This window comes from Cucurbita pepo, chromosome 18 (assembly GCF_057944985.1).
Source record: "Cucurbita pepo subsp. pepo isolate OVF chromosome 18, ASM5794498v1, whole genome shotgun sequence".
NCBI classification, from domain to species: Eukaryota; Viridiplantae; Streptophyta; class Magnoliopsida; order Cucurbitales; family Cucurbitaceae; genus Cucurbita; species Cucurbita pepo.
The window spans coordinates 7363340-7377633 of record NC_141815.1 but is presented as its reverse complement, the minus strand read 5'-3'; the positions used below and the strand labels follow the sequence as shown (position 1 = coordinate 7377633).

Below are 14294 nucleotides of genomic sequence, written 5' to 3'. Positions count from 1 at the left end.
TATTTGTTGTGTTACATAAATCAATTTTGTTTTCTTAAATTTTGTAGATCGTAATATCAGACCTCGTCAAGATATGTGGTCAAGATATGTCATATGAGAAAGAAATGCTAATGAAAAATAAATGAATTGAAAAGTATATTTGAGATAGCTTTTGAGAATTGTACTCCAAGTTAAACAATTTTTATTAAAAAGTAGAAATAGGTTAGAATATTGGAGATTCAGATTAGAAATTGAGACTCTATTGAAGACGGGATGTGCTGTATTAGCTCAAAAATAAATAAAGAGCTAAACAAATAAAAATAATTATAAAAAAGTAGTTAAAATAATAATAATAAATAAATAAATAAACAAAAAAAACAACATTTCCCCATTCTCTCCACCTCTCATCCCTTCCCACAATTGTCTCTCTCCAACTCATCCTTTCCCCCCTTCTCTCCACCTCTCATCCTTTCCTACAATTGTCTCTCCCCAACTCATCCTTACGCCCCCGTAAGTAACAGTTATGCAAAAAGAAACAGAAAAACAATAATAGTCAGATTTACTTGAGGAGAAAAAAAATGAGAATGGCCTTTACCTAAGTGAGATTCACGAGATTTACGTGTGTAGATAGATCTGATCAATAAGGTATATATTAAATTTTCATTTTCTTTTATCCTATTCTTTAGAAATCACAACAAATTATAGTTAGATCTTCGTCTAATTATTAGAATGGTTTAGCTTTGAGTTAGAAACTAAATGTCAATCATTTATACGATGGAAATCTGTCAATCATTCATCACTTCATATTAGTAATATTAGATTAAATTTTTATCAGTAGCCAAATGAATAGATTAAAGATAGAATGGCCAAGAAAACTTTTGAATAGGAAACACTGAGATAAGGAAATAGGAAACACTGAGATAAGGAAAGATTTGGAAACAGAGATCCACTTTAAATTTGGAATACATGAGAACAGAATTAAAAGGCAACCAATAAAAAAAATTAGGAAATTAAAAACCACAAACTAAATATGGAGGGGAGGGTAAATACAGAGGGTAAAATATAGAGAGTAGTAAAGCACAAAATAACTTAAATAGCTTTATCTACTTTGTACAACCATAACCATGAAAAATAAGATTTTTAATAAAAATATAATTATAGATATATAACATTTCAAGACTTCTAATAATGGACCAATCTAAATTAGAGAAATAATGTTGTAGAGTTCAAACCCGAAACTAATGTCATGGGCTCATTTAGGTTGACCCGAATTTCAAAGGACAGAATCGAACTTTCATTAAAGAGATATTTGTGACAACGATTTAAGCTAGCCAGGTAAGTGACCTTACTATCGGCATGGTTATATTTGTTGTTGACACGTGCCCCGTGGTTCTGCACGTGTCATATATATTGATACATATATATTGATATGTGTGAATTGTCTGTGGATCGATATGCTTCTTATTTGTTATGTATATGTAACGACCCTAAATTTCCACATACTCAGAGTCGCTACTAACGTCTCATGCTCATCTATAATGCGAAAATATAACTCTTACATGAACATAGTTGATAACGTAAACTTCAAAAAAACGTTTAAAACAACTTCTTCTCTGGAAAACACAGCCATGGTCTTACGTGTTTAAATATGAAATACTGAAATGAGAAAACAAAAACAAATACAAAATAATTTAAAACAATGAAATACAAAACAACCTATTCTAACTTAAGACTAGAAATTTAAATATGAATCTACCCTATGCACGTGCCACAGTCTCTACTCGCGATGCCGCCGTCCTCCCTACAAGTGCGCCTTGTCTTTACCTGAAAAATGATGTGGCACACGGCCTGAGTATTTCAAAGAATACTCAGTAAGTGGCCCCGCTATAGGGGCCATGCAAATGCAAACACATGCAATCATGATTTAGGGACCTATCTCTAATCATCTTAGGGGTGGCCTCCAGTCTCGGACAAATTGGATGTGTAGTACTTCCCTACACACGACTCACACGTGCGAGTGTGAGTCCCCAGGGCGCTCGCACACCCCCTGGACCCTCTGGTCAAGCTAATCTGTAGCGACGTCCGGAGGTCAGTGGAACCCCATAGTGTCATGCGCCTCATGAACACCCTCATCTGTGTGCCTTCGCACCTGTGCGCATTCGCGCTCATCATAAGGTGCGCGTCCGCATTCATCATCTCTAGGGGAAGTAGCCCTATGCTTATGAACATACAAAACGCATGAGGTCCCTCTAAATCCATCGTAACGTCTCTTCTGACACAACCCTCTAGTCTCATCTCTTTGTTACTCTAGGTAACGCATACTCGTGGATATTTATATTAATATCATTTTCATGCTCTTAGGATTGTATCCTACGTCGATCTAACGACATGATGCAATATGACACTCATCATCATCTAGCATGCTCAATATGGAAACATCATCATATTAAGGTAAAAATCATGCAATCATCATGCTCATCATAATGCCACAACGTGCGTCAAACATATCAAGCGTCACTCAACAAAATATGTATATACCGCACATATCATCAAGCATCATAATCCACACATCATCATAACTCATACAATTATTTAGCATATCCTATAGTAAGACCACTTACTTGGTTGGCCTTGGCCGAAGTACTCCCTAAATAGCTAAACGTAAGCTCCCGTCCGTGAGAGCTGATTCCTACGTCGCCGGGGTTTGTTTCCTATCACACCGTTCACCACTTTCCGTTAGTATTTCATAATTAATTTACTTATAATTTAATAAATGTGAAATACGGCTCTAAAACGGTCTCGGATACCTTAATCGGGGCCGAAAACAGATCCGAGAGGGTCGAAACAGTAGAAATTGGGCTGAAAACAGGTGAGCCGAGTCGAACAGTCGCTGGAGCCGCCGGAGCGTCACCGGAGGGAGCCGAGCCGTTTGCGTTGAGCCGAGCCGAGGGACTGCCTGCGCCGCTGTGCGACACGTGGCGGCAGCAGAGAGAGCCACGTCGAGCGGTAGTGTCGGGTCGCAGTCTGGTTCGGGTCGTGGTTCGGGTCGCGGGCTATGGAAGGCTAGTGGGCCAAGACTAATCGTTGGGCCTCGGCTTACTGGGCTGGGCCGCAAGTGTTTGGTTTGCAGGCCGGCTCAATTGGACCGTGGGTCTAGTCTGGGTTGGTTCAACTGAACCATAGCTTCTGGGCTGGTTTGAGATTTGGGCCGCTGTAGTTGGGCTGGGCCGAAGGCAGAGGCCAAGGGAGGAATGGGCTGGCTCTCTCGGGTTTTGGGTTCGGGTTGACCCGGATCCATGGATCTATTCTTCCTTACCCGACTTCGGCCGATTTTCCTGCGAGCTTTCTCTCTCCTTCCCACGGCGTTTCCGTTGCCGATTTCGGTCCTCTTTCTTCCATTTTCCTCTTTGTTCGTCGTCCTTCTTTCTTTTCTGGGAGTTTTGCGGCCTAAAAGCTCCTAAAAGCCACAGATCTAAGAACGATTAAGAAAACCTAATTTTCCGACCTCGGTTACCGACGACGACGCTTATGAAATAACACAAAACGCACCCTGAGTTATTGTGCTTTCGTTAGGGATCCTTCTCATGGTGGTAACAGGTCGTTTGGTGTCGGTTTGAGGGCTCGTTGGAGAAACTAGACACTCGTCGACGTTTGTCCGAAATCTCTCTCTCTCTCTCTCTCTCTCGAAATTTTCTATCTTTTCTCCCTTTGCAGGTGTTCTGAAGATTCTGAGTGTCGTGGGCTGAGGGCTGGGCGTGCTGTGGCCGTCATTTCGTGTGGGTTCCGCGAAACTCGACGGTCGCCGGAAAACTCGCGGGTTTTCCGGCGACTGAGTTTTTTTTTTTTTTTTTTTTTTTTTGTTTTCTTGTTTTCTCGTTTTCTCGTTTTCTCCTTTTCCTCTTTTATTTATTTATTTATTATATATATTATTATTTTTTCTTTCTTTTCCGGGTCGTTACAGTATATGTAATAATATGTGAATTGTTTGATAATAATTATGGTACGATGAGTTCAATGATATGTTTGAGATATGATACGAGAAGGATGCACAAAACGAAATGTAATGATAGAAGTAAAATACGTTCATGAAACGTTAAGGTTAGGTTACATACCAGAGTGATATGGATAAGAGAGATTGATGGAAGAATACGGTTAGACTACGGGTAGAAAGGGATAGGTTTGTGATAGATTGAGAACGATAGCGTTAGGTTAAGTTCTTGTGATGAGATGACTAAGGTACGTTCACGTAATGATATGCTGTTGACACATGCCCCGTAAGTGACCTTACTATCGGCATGGTTATATTTGCTGTTGACACGTGCCCCGTGGTTCTGCACGTGTCATATATATTGATATGTGTGAATTGTCTGTGGATCGATATGCTTCTTATTTGTTATGTATATGTAATAATATGTGAATTGTTTGATAATAATTATGGTACGATGAGTTCAATGATATGTTTGAGATAGGATATGAGAAGGATGCACAAAACGAAATGTAACGATAGAAGTAAAATACGTTCATGAAACGTTAGGGTTAGGTTACATACCAGAGTGATATGGATAAGAGAGATTGATGGAAGAATACGGTTAGACTACGGGTAGAAAGGGATAGGTTTGTGATAGATTGAGAACGATAGCGTTAGGTTAAGTCCTTGTGATGAGATGACTAAGGTACGTTCACGTAATGATATGTCTGTGATAGGTATAAGAACGTTAAGGCTATGATAAGTTAGAGAACGATATGACTATGAAGTGTTTACGTTATGACTCGGTTATGATATGATACATTGTGATGCAATATGTCATGGTATGATGTGTATATGATGAAATTTTATGTTAAAAGCATAGAATGTTATGTTAGGTCTCTTAAATTGTGTGTATACAGCATGAATTGTATGACATGAAATACAGTAAACTGCCTGGAATCATAACCATGATAGGAATATGTATGAAACGTAAATTGAAAATGAGAATGACATGAAGCATGGAACGTGACAGCGGGATTAGGTTCATTAATGATAAATGTAGAAGTAGCGGGACCTCATGCATTATGTGTGTGTTCATGCATCTGGGGGGATACCCCTATCCCATCACGAGGGTACGGACGTATACATCCAATGGTAGGACAACAATCGTTATGCTTTGCATAGTGCTACCGTGACGGTTACTAGTTTTGACGGGTCCCGGCATAAGGGGCTCCCAGAGTATGCCCACCGGATAAGGAAAGTGGCCCAACGGTGTGCGGACTAGCTGGTGAGCCCATACTCGCACGTATGGCTGTGTGTAGAGTATATGGTATACGTCCATGATTACCCACTAGGGCAGCACCGTAGGGAAAACGAAACGAAACAAAAGATAGGTCCCATCATTTCATTGCATGTGATTGTTGCATTTAACCCAATAGTGGGGTCACTTACTGAGTATTTGTTTAAATACTCAAGTTATGTGCTACTACATTTTTCAGGTTAAGGCAAGGCATTCCTGTACGGCTGACGACGGCATCGCAACTCGAGACCATGACACATGCATAGGGTAGTGGTATTTATTTTCTTAGTCTTAGGCTAGAATAAGATGTTTTTAATTAAACTCTTATTCATTTTATTTAGTCTTTTGTTGTGTCATCCTAAAGATGTTTTCGAAACACGTAAGTCCATGACTGTGTTTTAAGATAAAGGTTATGTTTTATGGAATTTTAATGAAGTCTTCCGCATTCAATGTTTATGATACGTATATAGTAGCGACATTAAATTAAATGGAAAGTTTTGGGTTGTTACATGTGCTTTCGTCCTTTGTGATGTGGGCAATCTCTTATCCACCTAAGTTCTCAGCTTTAGTAGATAATCTCCAGAAACGATTGGATGTAAGAGCCATAATGCATCTAATTCGATCATATTTGTAAGAAAAGTTTAGAAAGAATTAGATTGTCTTGGTTTGTGGATTGTTGATATAGTTTATGAATTCTTCGATCTTTTCAACTATGTGTAATGGTCATGTGAATATATTTTGGATTTACAACGTTATCTAATTATCTTTGTATTATTGATTCTTCACATAGTTATTCAACTAATAATGTATCACATGTGTGACTAAAGACGAGGCCATTACCTATACATATTGGTACAAATGCTATACTCTTTATTAAAAAAAGAGTAAAGTATTGGTATATAACGTTAAGATGGTTGGTTATTTATACGAAATTAAAGATGATAGAAGACGTATACTATAAAGTCTGGAGGTGATAGCGCCCCTAGACATTCAACATCATTATAAATAGTGGATAATAACTTATTTTATATCGTTTGAATGACTTTAATTATATCATTATAGATTATAAAATTTTAGTTATGAATGGAAGTCATAATGTTTTCTAGTATTTCAAGTGTGTTTATACAATTAAAAAATGAGGATTTGAATTAAATTTTATTAAAATATAATTATTAAAAGACATTTAAATATTAAAATAAGTTTATACCACGAAAAAAAAATGTTATCGGAAGTTATTAGGATAATTATAATGATTATAAACGAATAAACAACTTTATATAGCATAAAGCTATAAATACTATATTATCGCATTAAAAATATTATTATAAGTTAAAAGATAATACAATATTTTAATTATATTATAGTTTTAATAAAACATAAACAAAATGTTTTCATAGCAATGTATATAATCTAAATTTCTTCTTCTATTATAGCATCTATTATTTGTATAAAAAAAATACTACAAAAAGTTCCAAACTTTTAATAATGTGGACTGACACGATGTATGAAAAATGTTATAAAACATCTACATTATTTATGGTGTATGTTGCACACTACTCGAAGTATCAAGCTTAGCTCTAGTAGCACCAAGTTGTCACCACAACAATCGCTCCCTAATTTGAACCCTTCTTCCTGCTTCGTCTCTCCCTCTTGCTGACACACTTCCCTTATTTAAGAGAAAACATGCATCACGATGCTTCTTTAACGTTCACCACGTGCAGCACCAACTCGGATCATTTTTGTTATACTACCGTTCATGACTTTTGACCCCTGTTCGAATACGCTTGATCCGATTAGCGATTGTAAGCCTATTATTGAGGATTATTGGAAGGAGTAGTCCTACATTAGTTAATTATGGGGAAGATCATGAATTTAGAAGTAAGGAATACCATTTCAATTGATAGGAGGCTGTATGGGAAACAAAAAAAAAGACAAAACCATGCGAGCTTATGCTCAAAGTGGACAATATCATATAATTGTGAAGACATTGGAGCCATGCTTTAACCTTAATCATATCAATAAAATCTTCAAGTGTTGAACAAAGAAGTTGTGAGCCTCGAAGGTGTAGCTAAAAGTGACTCAAGTGTCGAACAAATGGTGTACTTTATTTAAGGGCTCCAGAAAACAATTAAAAAAAAAAAAAAAGAGAGAGTCAGTCTCAATTAAGAGGAGACTATTTGAGGGCTCTAGAGGTCTTCGGGGAGGCTTTATAGTGTAATTCGTTCGATGAGAGGATTGTTTAGGTTTATTGGAAGTAGTCCCACCTTGGCTAAATAAAAGGAAGATTATAGATTTATAAATATAGAATATTATCTTTAGTATGACATCTTTTGGAGAAACCAAAAGCAAAATCACGAGATTATGCACACAGTAGACAATATCATACAATGGTCGAGGGTCATGATTTTTAACACCTATCTCGATTTCTCTCTCATCTTTTATCGATTTCGTCTGTGTTTCAACTTTAACGACCGAGTGTTAATTTTCATCGGTTGGAGACAAAAGATGTATATAGTAACGGTTCTTGTGAGTATGTAGGACAATTACAATTTTCCTCTCTAATCAACGCCTTCCACTACTGACCCATTGGAGCATTGTGGACCATTTGTGAGTCACTGTGGGCAAAGCCCTGATCACCCATTCACGGGTTGCTCCTTTGAATTCACGGGATCTCTTGAGCTGTACCATTTCCAGACTGCATCCGCAGTTTCAGCGCTGTGGCTCCTTTGAATTCACGGGATGTCTTGCCCTGTATCACTTCCAGGTCTCTTTTGACACATCTTTGATCCTATCATTGGACATAACGGCGATTCTAAAGGCATTTCCATATTTGCTTTAAAGTGAATCGTTCTCCATCCTCATCGAATCCGAATGTGTGGAAGTAATCCGTTCTCTAATCGGAGGATGGGAATTTGCTGCCAATCAATTGTTAACGACGAACGTGCTTTTCTTAGCTCGCTTCGAGGGTGTGTGTGGTTTTCGATACATATGTAGGTTACAAAATTGTGTTGTTGATGGCGTTGCAAGTATGGTAATTCTCGAGTCATCTTCTCTAAGATTTGTGGATAATTTTTAGATTGGCTTTAGGCCTTTGTTGTTGGGAATTGTTTTGATATTAGACTACTAGTCTAATTCTTAACACTATCTTTATTAGTATGGCGTGTTTTGAGCCAATTGTTTAACCTTTTTGTTTTGGGTTAAAGTGCTACCGGACCGTATCTCATATTTCATAGGACAATATGACTTCTCATCTTACCATGTAAACTTAATTTGCTAAACAATGTGAACAAATACATTTGTGATCTTGTGATACCTAAGTAAAGAAGGGGCACATTAATAAATTAAGACTACACCAATCTTAAAGATAGGGTGACTAAGAAAGATTTAAAAGAATTGAAAGTCATTACGTATGCCAACAAGGTTGTCACAACCAAAATTTTGAAACTTTGAAACCTGAATTGAGATAAAAAAAGACGAAAGCCAAGGAAATAAAAATAAAAGTAAAATAAAATAAAATAAAAGATGAAATTTCGATAAAATTTAAATTGGAATAAAGTTAACCTCATTGAAATTAAATACAAAATAAAGTCCAATTATAAAATGGTGCAGTTTAAATTTATTACAAGCAAAGAAAATGAGTTTGTGATACAATTACCGAACAGAATACAAAAGACTAAAACACAAAGACGGACTAATGCTCTAGAACGACCCCCTCTGTGACCGCACCACTCTTAAATGCTTCTCCACCTCGATAGACAGCCTATGAATACCTGAAAAGAAAGGGGAAAAGAGGTGAGTTTAAAATTATACTAAGCTACTTGTAGGCTGTTATTGCATCATTAATCTAATAGGTTTCCACATACTTTTCTTTGAGCTCTAGGAAGTTTAGACCTAATATCTAGTGCGATCTGAGCCTCTGGAGTGCATCGAAGTTCCAAAAAGATTCATGGTCTAAGTCTTACTCTATTGGGTTCTATAAAGGTCTGACCTTGGCAGCTTGCAATACTTAATGAATGACGGATGACTTGAGTTGAGGCAATAAATCATAACATTATGATGAGATAATATGGTAGTTTCTAGTTTGAAAATCATCCAAGGAAGGTTAGCTAGTGCATCCCTCGGAATCATGGAGTCACCCGAATCTAGAGGATGCGACCCTCTATGTCCTTGCCATGTACTAGGCTAAATGATGTGGTCTCATGCTTCCCTTTCAGGAATGGATTTAAGCAAAATGGCCCTGTTCAAGAGACCACTATCTCAATAGTACCATTATCGGAGTGGAAAGAGTAGTTAAGGGTCTAAAGACATTGTGCACACTACTTATAGCCTAGAGAGCTACCTTGGTCATTCTTGGTGCCATGGAGGTCTACTAGGTTCTTATCGGTGTCTAGACGATTTAGATCTCGTTTATCGTTTCTAGAATGCTTAGGGTTAACTCCTCGAGACTAATCCAATCTTTGGGTACACACAGGTCTAGATCTCTAATTGTCGTTCATGATCCTGGGGTGCTCAGTCCACTAAAAACGTATTAACCTAGGTCAACATATAAGTAACACTAGTCCCCAATCATATCTAAGTTCTCTAGTGCATGCTTGTTAGGGAGATAAACCTATTGATCACCTAAAGCATGAGATAACAAAATCTAAACATCATCTTAGTCTTTGTTGGAAGTTGGAGAGGTCTTTTGCAATACCTAAGGCAGATAGTTGGCTCAACTCAGACTCTTGCAGCAATCGTTCGATCCTTGACTACCTAAGGATATATAGCGATTTTCCTTATGGCATCTTGCAGATTGGGTAGGCATTGTGAGATTCCATATCGGTTGAGGAGGAGAACGAAACATTCTTTATAAAGGTGTGGAAACCTCTCACTAGCAGTCGCATTTTAAAAACCTTGAGTCGAAGTCGGAAAGGGAAAGCCTAAAGACGACAATATTTGCTAGCCCTAGACTTACGACGTTACAACTCTTTAAAAAATTTCTAAGAATTATGTAAGGATAAAATATACCAAAAAGACTCATATTAATTTGTAGGAATACTTTTCACTCTTAAAATCATTTAGAAACAAGTGGGTAACATAGTCATATTGCACAATTATTGAAAAACATCCATCAGCCTAATAAATACACCTCATTTTAAGATATATAACAGGTAACTTTTTCATTCAAAGTATTTGGTAGTGTAAATGTTTATTTAAATGAGTTAGCCGTAAAGACCTATTACACACCATTGAAAGTTCAAGTTCACAACTTCTTAAAGCTATAAGATTTTATTGATACAACCTTTAAACCTAATTGACAATCTATCACAAACTACTTATTATACAAGCTATATGAAAACAATTATGAAATTTCACGCAAACTCATCAACGTTAATATCTTTAAAATACTTTAACGATCATGTGTAAAGGAAAATTAAGAAAGAATGAAAGTGATCTAGCAAAGAAAGAGATGAAAAGTTTATTGTACTTCATAACATTAACTCAAAGATAAAGTGCATTTGTTATGGCAATTTATTTAGTATCTTCTCCTAGCAGTAAGTGCTCTAGAAGGTTGCAATAACAAAACACAATATAATAATAATGCATATAACGTAGAAGATTTTTGTATCATTTTCAGGTCGTGAGAAAATTGTGGAACCATTTTGCTGAGTCTTTCTGAATTCTCTCCAAATCGTTCTTGAAATCGACATAGATGAGACCGAAGCGCATAGAGTATCCATTTGCCCATTCAAAATTGTCCAATAATGACCATGCAAAATATCCACGAACCCTTACACCAGCTCTACAATATTTTCCACAAATATAACATAATTACAATCAACTATTTTTTAAAGATTAAGTATAGAAGTTATGTAAAATTATAAAAGAATATATAATTGAGAAAAAAAAAAGAATAGCTTAATCCTTTGTTTTGTTACTTACTCAATTGCTTCACGAAGATAGTAGAGATGATCATTAAAATATTTGATTCTGCCCTCGTCTCTTAATAATTCATCAACGTTGGGACTATCATAGTCAAAATATCCTGCCATGGTAAAGTTTAAATAATCAACGAACTAATCAAATATACTTTTTTTTTTATCATACATTTACATTACAAAATTCTTGCCAATACCATTTTCTGTAATGTAAATAACGGGATCCTTGTACGTTTTCTTTATATATAACAACAATTTTTTTAATCCTTGTGGATAAGCTGCTAGCCAAGATGATGGTCTCACCTACACCATTATTAACACATAAATAGCAAATTATTAGATTAAAAGGTGAAAATGAGATAAAACTAATTTAAACTTTGAAAAGCATAACAAAAGAACCCATTTGCATACTATTATTGTTATAATTGTTGAAGGAATTTTAAACAATATTACCTTTGGACCAATTGGGACCCCATCACGATCCGCTACAATATAAAGATATTATACAAAATCAAATTAGACATATGAAAAAAAAAATGGTAATTCAATAAGATGAACTTGGGATAGGTATTTGAGACTTATTGGACCATAATTAGAACCTAAAACGATATGTTGGTGATCCATAATAGAAATTGGTACTCGATCCAAATTAAATTAAAGGTTTTGGTTTAAGTAGGAGTGCATACTTGAAAGGGTTGCATTAACATCATTCAAATAGCTTCCTTCTGGGTAACTGGAACTGGAATTGTGTTTTGCATAATTAGCTGTGTAATAGTTTATTCCAAGAAAATCGAAGGAGTTTGTGATCAAAGTGCTTTCTTCGTTTGTGAATTTGGGCAATCTCTCCCCCACCAAAGCTTTCATGGTTATTGGATAATATCCATGAACGATTGGATGTAAGAACCTACATGCATTTAATTTGGTCATACATTTGTAAGAAAATGGTAATGATTTAATAGAAGGAAGTTATGATCTTATAGAGGTTAATATTTACTTACCAATTAAGTGAAAATTCAAAAGCTCGATAGGCAGCATATGGGTCAGAGTCTGAATATGGTACATACCAAGTTGCTTCTAATGTGATGCCAATCTCACCCTTTTGTTCTTCCTATCAATATCAATCCCATTTAACTTAGTGTTATAAGCATGTTTATACACATAAAATAATGAAATTTACGATATCAGATATTGTCCTCTTCAGATTTTGTGTTCTGGGTTTTCTCTCAAAATTTTTAAATCGCGTCTATTAAAGAGAAATTTTCACATAATGGACGTGGGATCTCTTAATAACCCTAAACTTGGTTAAAAAAGAACTAAATAGAGAGAAGAGAACCTGATATTTGGTCTTGTAAACATTGACGGCGGCAGCGTGGGCAAGAATTGAGTTGTGACCAACAATGTATGGTTCGGTGGCCGAATTACCACCAAGATAACGGGATTTGTCCCATTCTGCACCCCTACCTTGAGCATATTCTCCCACGACATAACTTTTGAAGGTATAGATGAATTGTTCATTAAAGGTAATCCAATGTTTCACTTTATTTCCAAACTCCTTGAAACAAAGCTCCGCAAACTCTTGAAAATGTTCGCTGCAAATAGTTTCGCCAATTATTTCTTATCTACAATGGTCTATATCCACTGTTAGTAGATATTGTCAGCTTTGACTCATTACGTATCTTTGTCAGCCTCGTAATTTTAAAACACGTATGCTAGAGAGAGGTTTCCAACACCTTACAAGGGATGGTTCGTTCCCCTCTCTAACCGATGTTGAATCTTATAATCCACCCCCCTTGGGGGCCAACGTTCTCGTTGACACACCCCTCCGTGTCTAGCTCTAATATCATTTGTAACAGCCCAAACCCACTATCAGCAAATATTATCCACTTTGGCCCGTTACGTATCGCATTCAATCTCACGGTTATAAACAGTGTCTGTTAGGGAGAGATTTCTACACTTTTGTCTCACGGTTATAAACCGTGTATGTTAAGGAGATATTTCTACACTTTAATAAGAAATGTTCATTCTCCTCTCCAACCGACGTGGGGACCTCACAATTCACCCCCTTGGGGGCCTAGCGTTTTCGTACTATTTGTAACAGCCCAAGCCCACCACTAACCGATATTGTCCACTTTGGCCCGTTACGTATCATCGTCAGCCGCACGATTTTAAAACGCGTATGTTAGGGAGAGGTTTCCACACCCTTATAAGGAATATTTCATTCTCCTCTCTAACCAACGTGGGATCTCACATTATCGCTCACTTTGGGACAATGATTTCATTTTACCATTGTTCTTTCCTAGAAGCCACCATATTGTTTACATTTATATTTTAAAATTTTTGACTTACACAATTTGACGATTCAAGAAGCCACCATATTCAATTTCTAAAGCTTCAGGAACATCCCAATGAAAAAGTGTGACAAAGGGTTTGATGCCTACAAATGGAAATATGACCCATTTTGAGATTAATAGAACTTGGTTAAGATAATGATTGAGATTAAAGAAAGAATAGAAGAAGAAGAAGAAGGCACCATTTGCAAGCAGCTCATCGATGAGATTATGGTAGTACTCTATTCCATCTTTGTTCACTCCCCCACTAAGCTTTCCCACTGACAACAATATTTTAACAACATTAGTGTTCATAAAATTAAGCATATGGATTAGTTTAATTCTTCCTTTTAAGTTCTTACACGGCAAAATTCTTGTCCATGCGATTGAGAATCGATAAACACCAAAACCTATGCTCTTCATCAGGGCAACATCTTCCTTATAGCGATGATACTCATCAACAGCTATATCTCCATTGCTGTGATCAGCAATCCTCTCTGAAATTTTAACAAATAAAACAACATTCAGACACATAATTCTGTGTCCAATTCAACAAATAAACAACATTGAGAGAGAGAGAGACATACCTGGATGTTTGTGAGTGTAGGAATCCCATGTACTTGGCCCTTTACCATCCTTAAAAGCATCACCTTCATACTAAACAAAACATAACAATTCAAAATCATTCTTTATTCTTAATTTATTATTTGTAAACCTTAAAGCAATGTATGCAACTCTTCTTCAACCTGGTAAGCTGAAGATGCTGTACCAAATACGAAGTCCTCGGGAAAGCTGCTTCGCCT

The 14294-nt window shown here is 36.5% G+C and overlaps 1 protein-coding gene across 1 annotated transcript; it reads right to left on the bottom strand.

The window, feature by feature from the left end:
* Positions 1 to 10801: 10801 nt before the first annotated feature.
* LOC111780507 (beta-glucosidase 24-like) lies at positions 10802 to 14025 on the bottom strand. Its single transcript, XM_087119501.1, has 10 exons — positions 13854 to 14025; positions 13695 to 13772; positions 13511 to 13598; positions 12498 to 12753; positions 12163 to 12272; positions 11851 to 12068; positions 11618 to 11649; positions 11362 to 11467; positions 11169 to 11271; positions 10802 to 11028 (listed from the first exon to the last, which is right to left on the bottom strand). Exons 1-10 carry the CDS (start codon positions 14023 to 14025, stop codon positions 10860 to 10862), a joined length of 1332 nt encoding a protein of 443 aa, XP_086975627.1. The 3' UTR covers positions 10802 to 10859.
* Between the last annotated feature and the right edge of the window lie 269 nt (positions 14026 to 14294).

Bases quoted from the DNA above. Each gene is read 5' to 3' on its own strand.
- LOC111780507 (XM_087119501.1), bottom strand. From the start codon at position 14,025: ATGTGTCTGAATGTTGTTTTATTTGTTAAAATTTCAGAGAGGATTGCT. The intron at 13,599-13,694 runs GTGCCTTCTTCT...TTCCATTTGTAG, and splicing joins CGATGAGCTGCTTGCAAATG to GCATCAAACCCTTTGTCACA. The intron at 11,272-11,361 runs GTATTGGCAAGA...TTACCATGGCAG, and splicing joins TATTTACATTACAGAAAATG to GATATTTTGACTATGATAGT.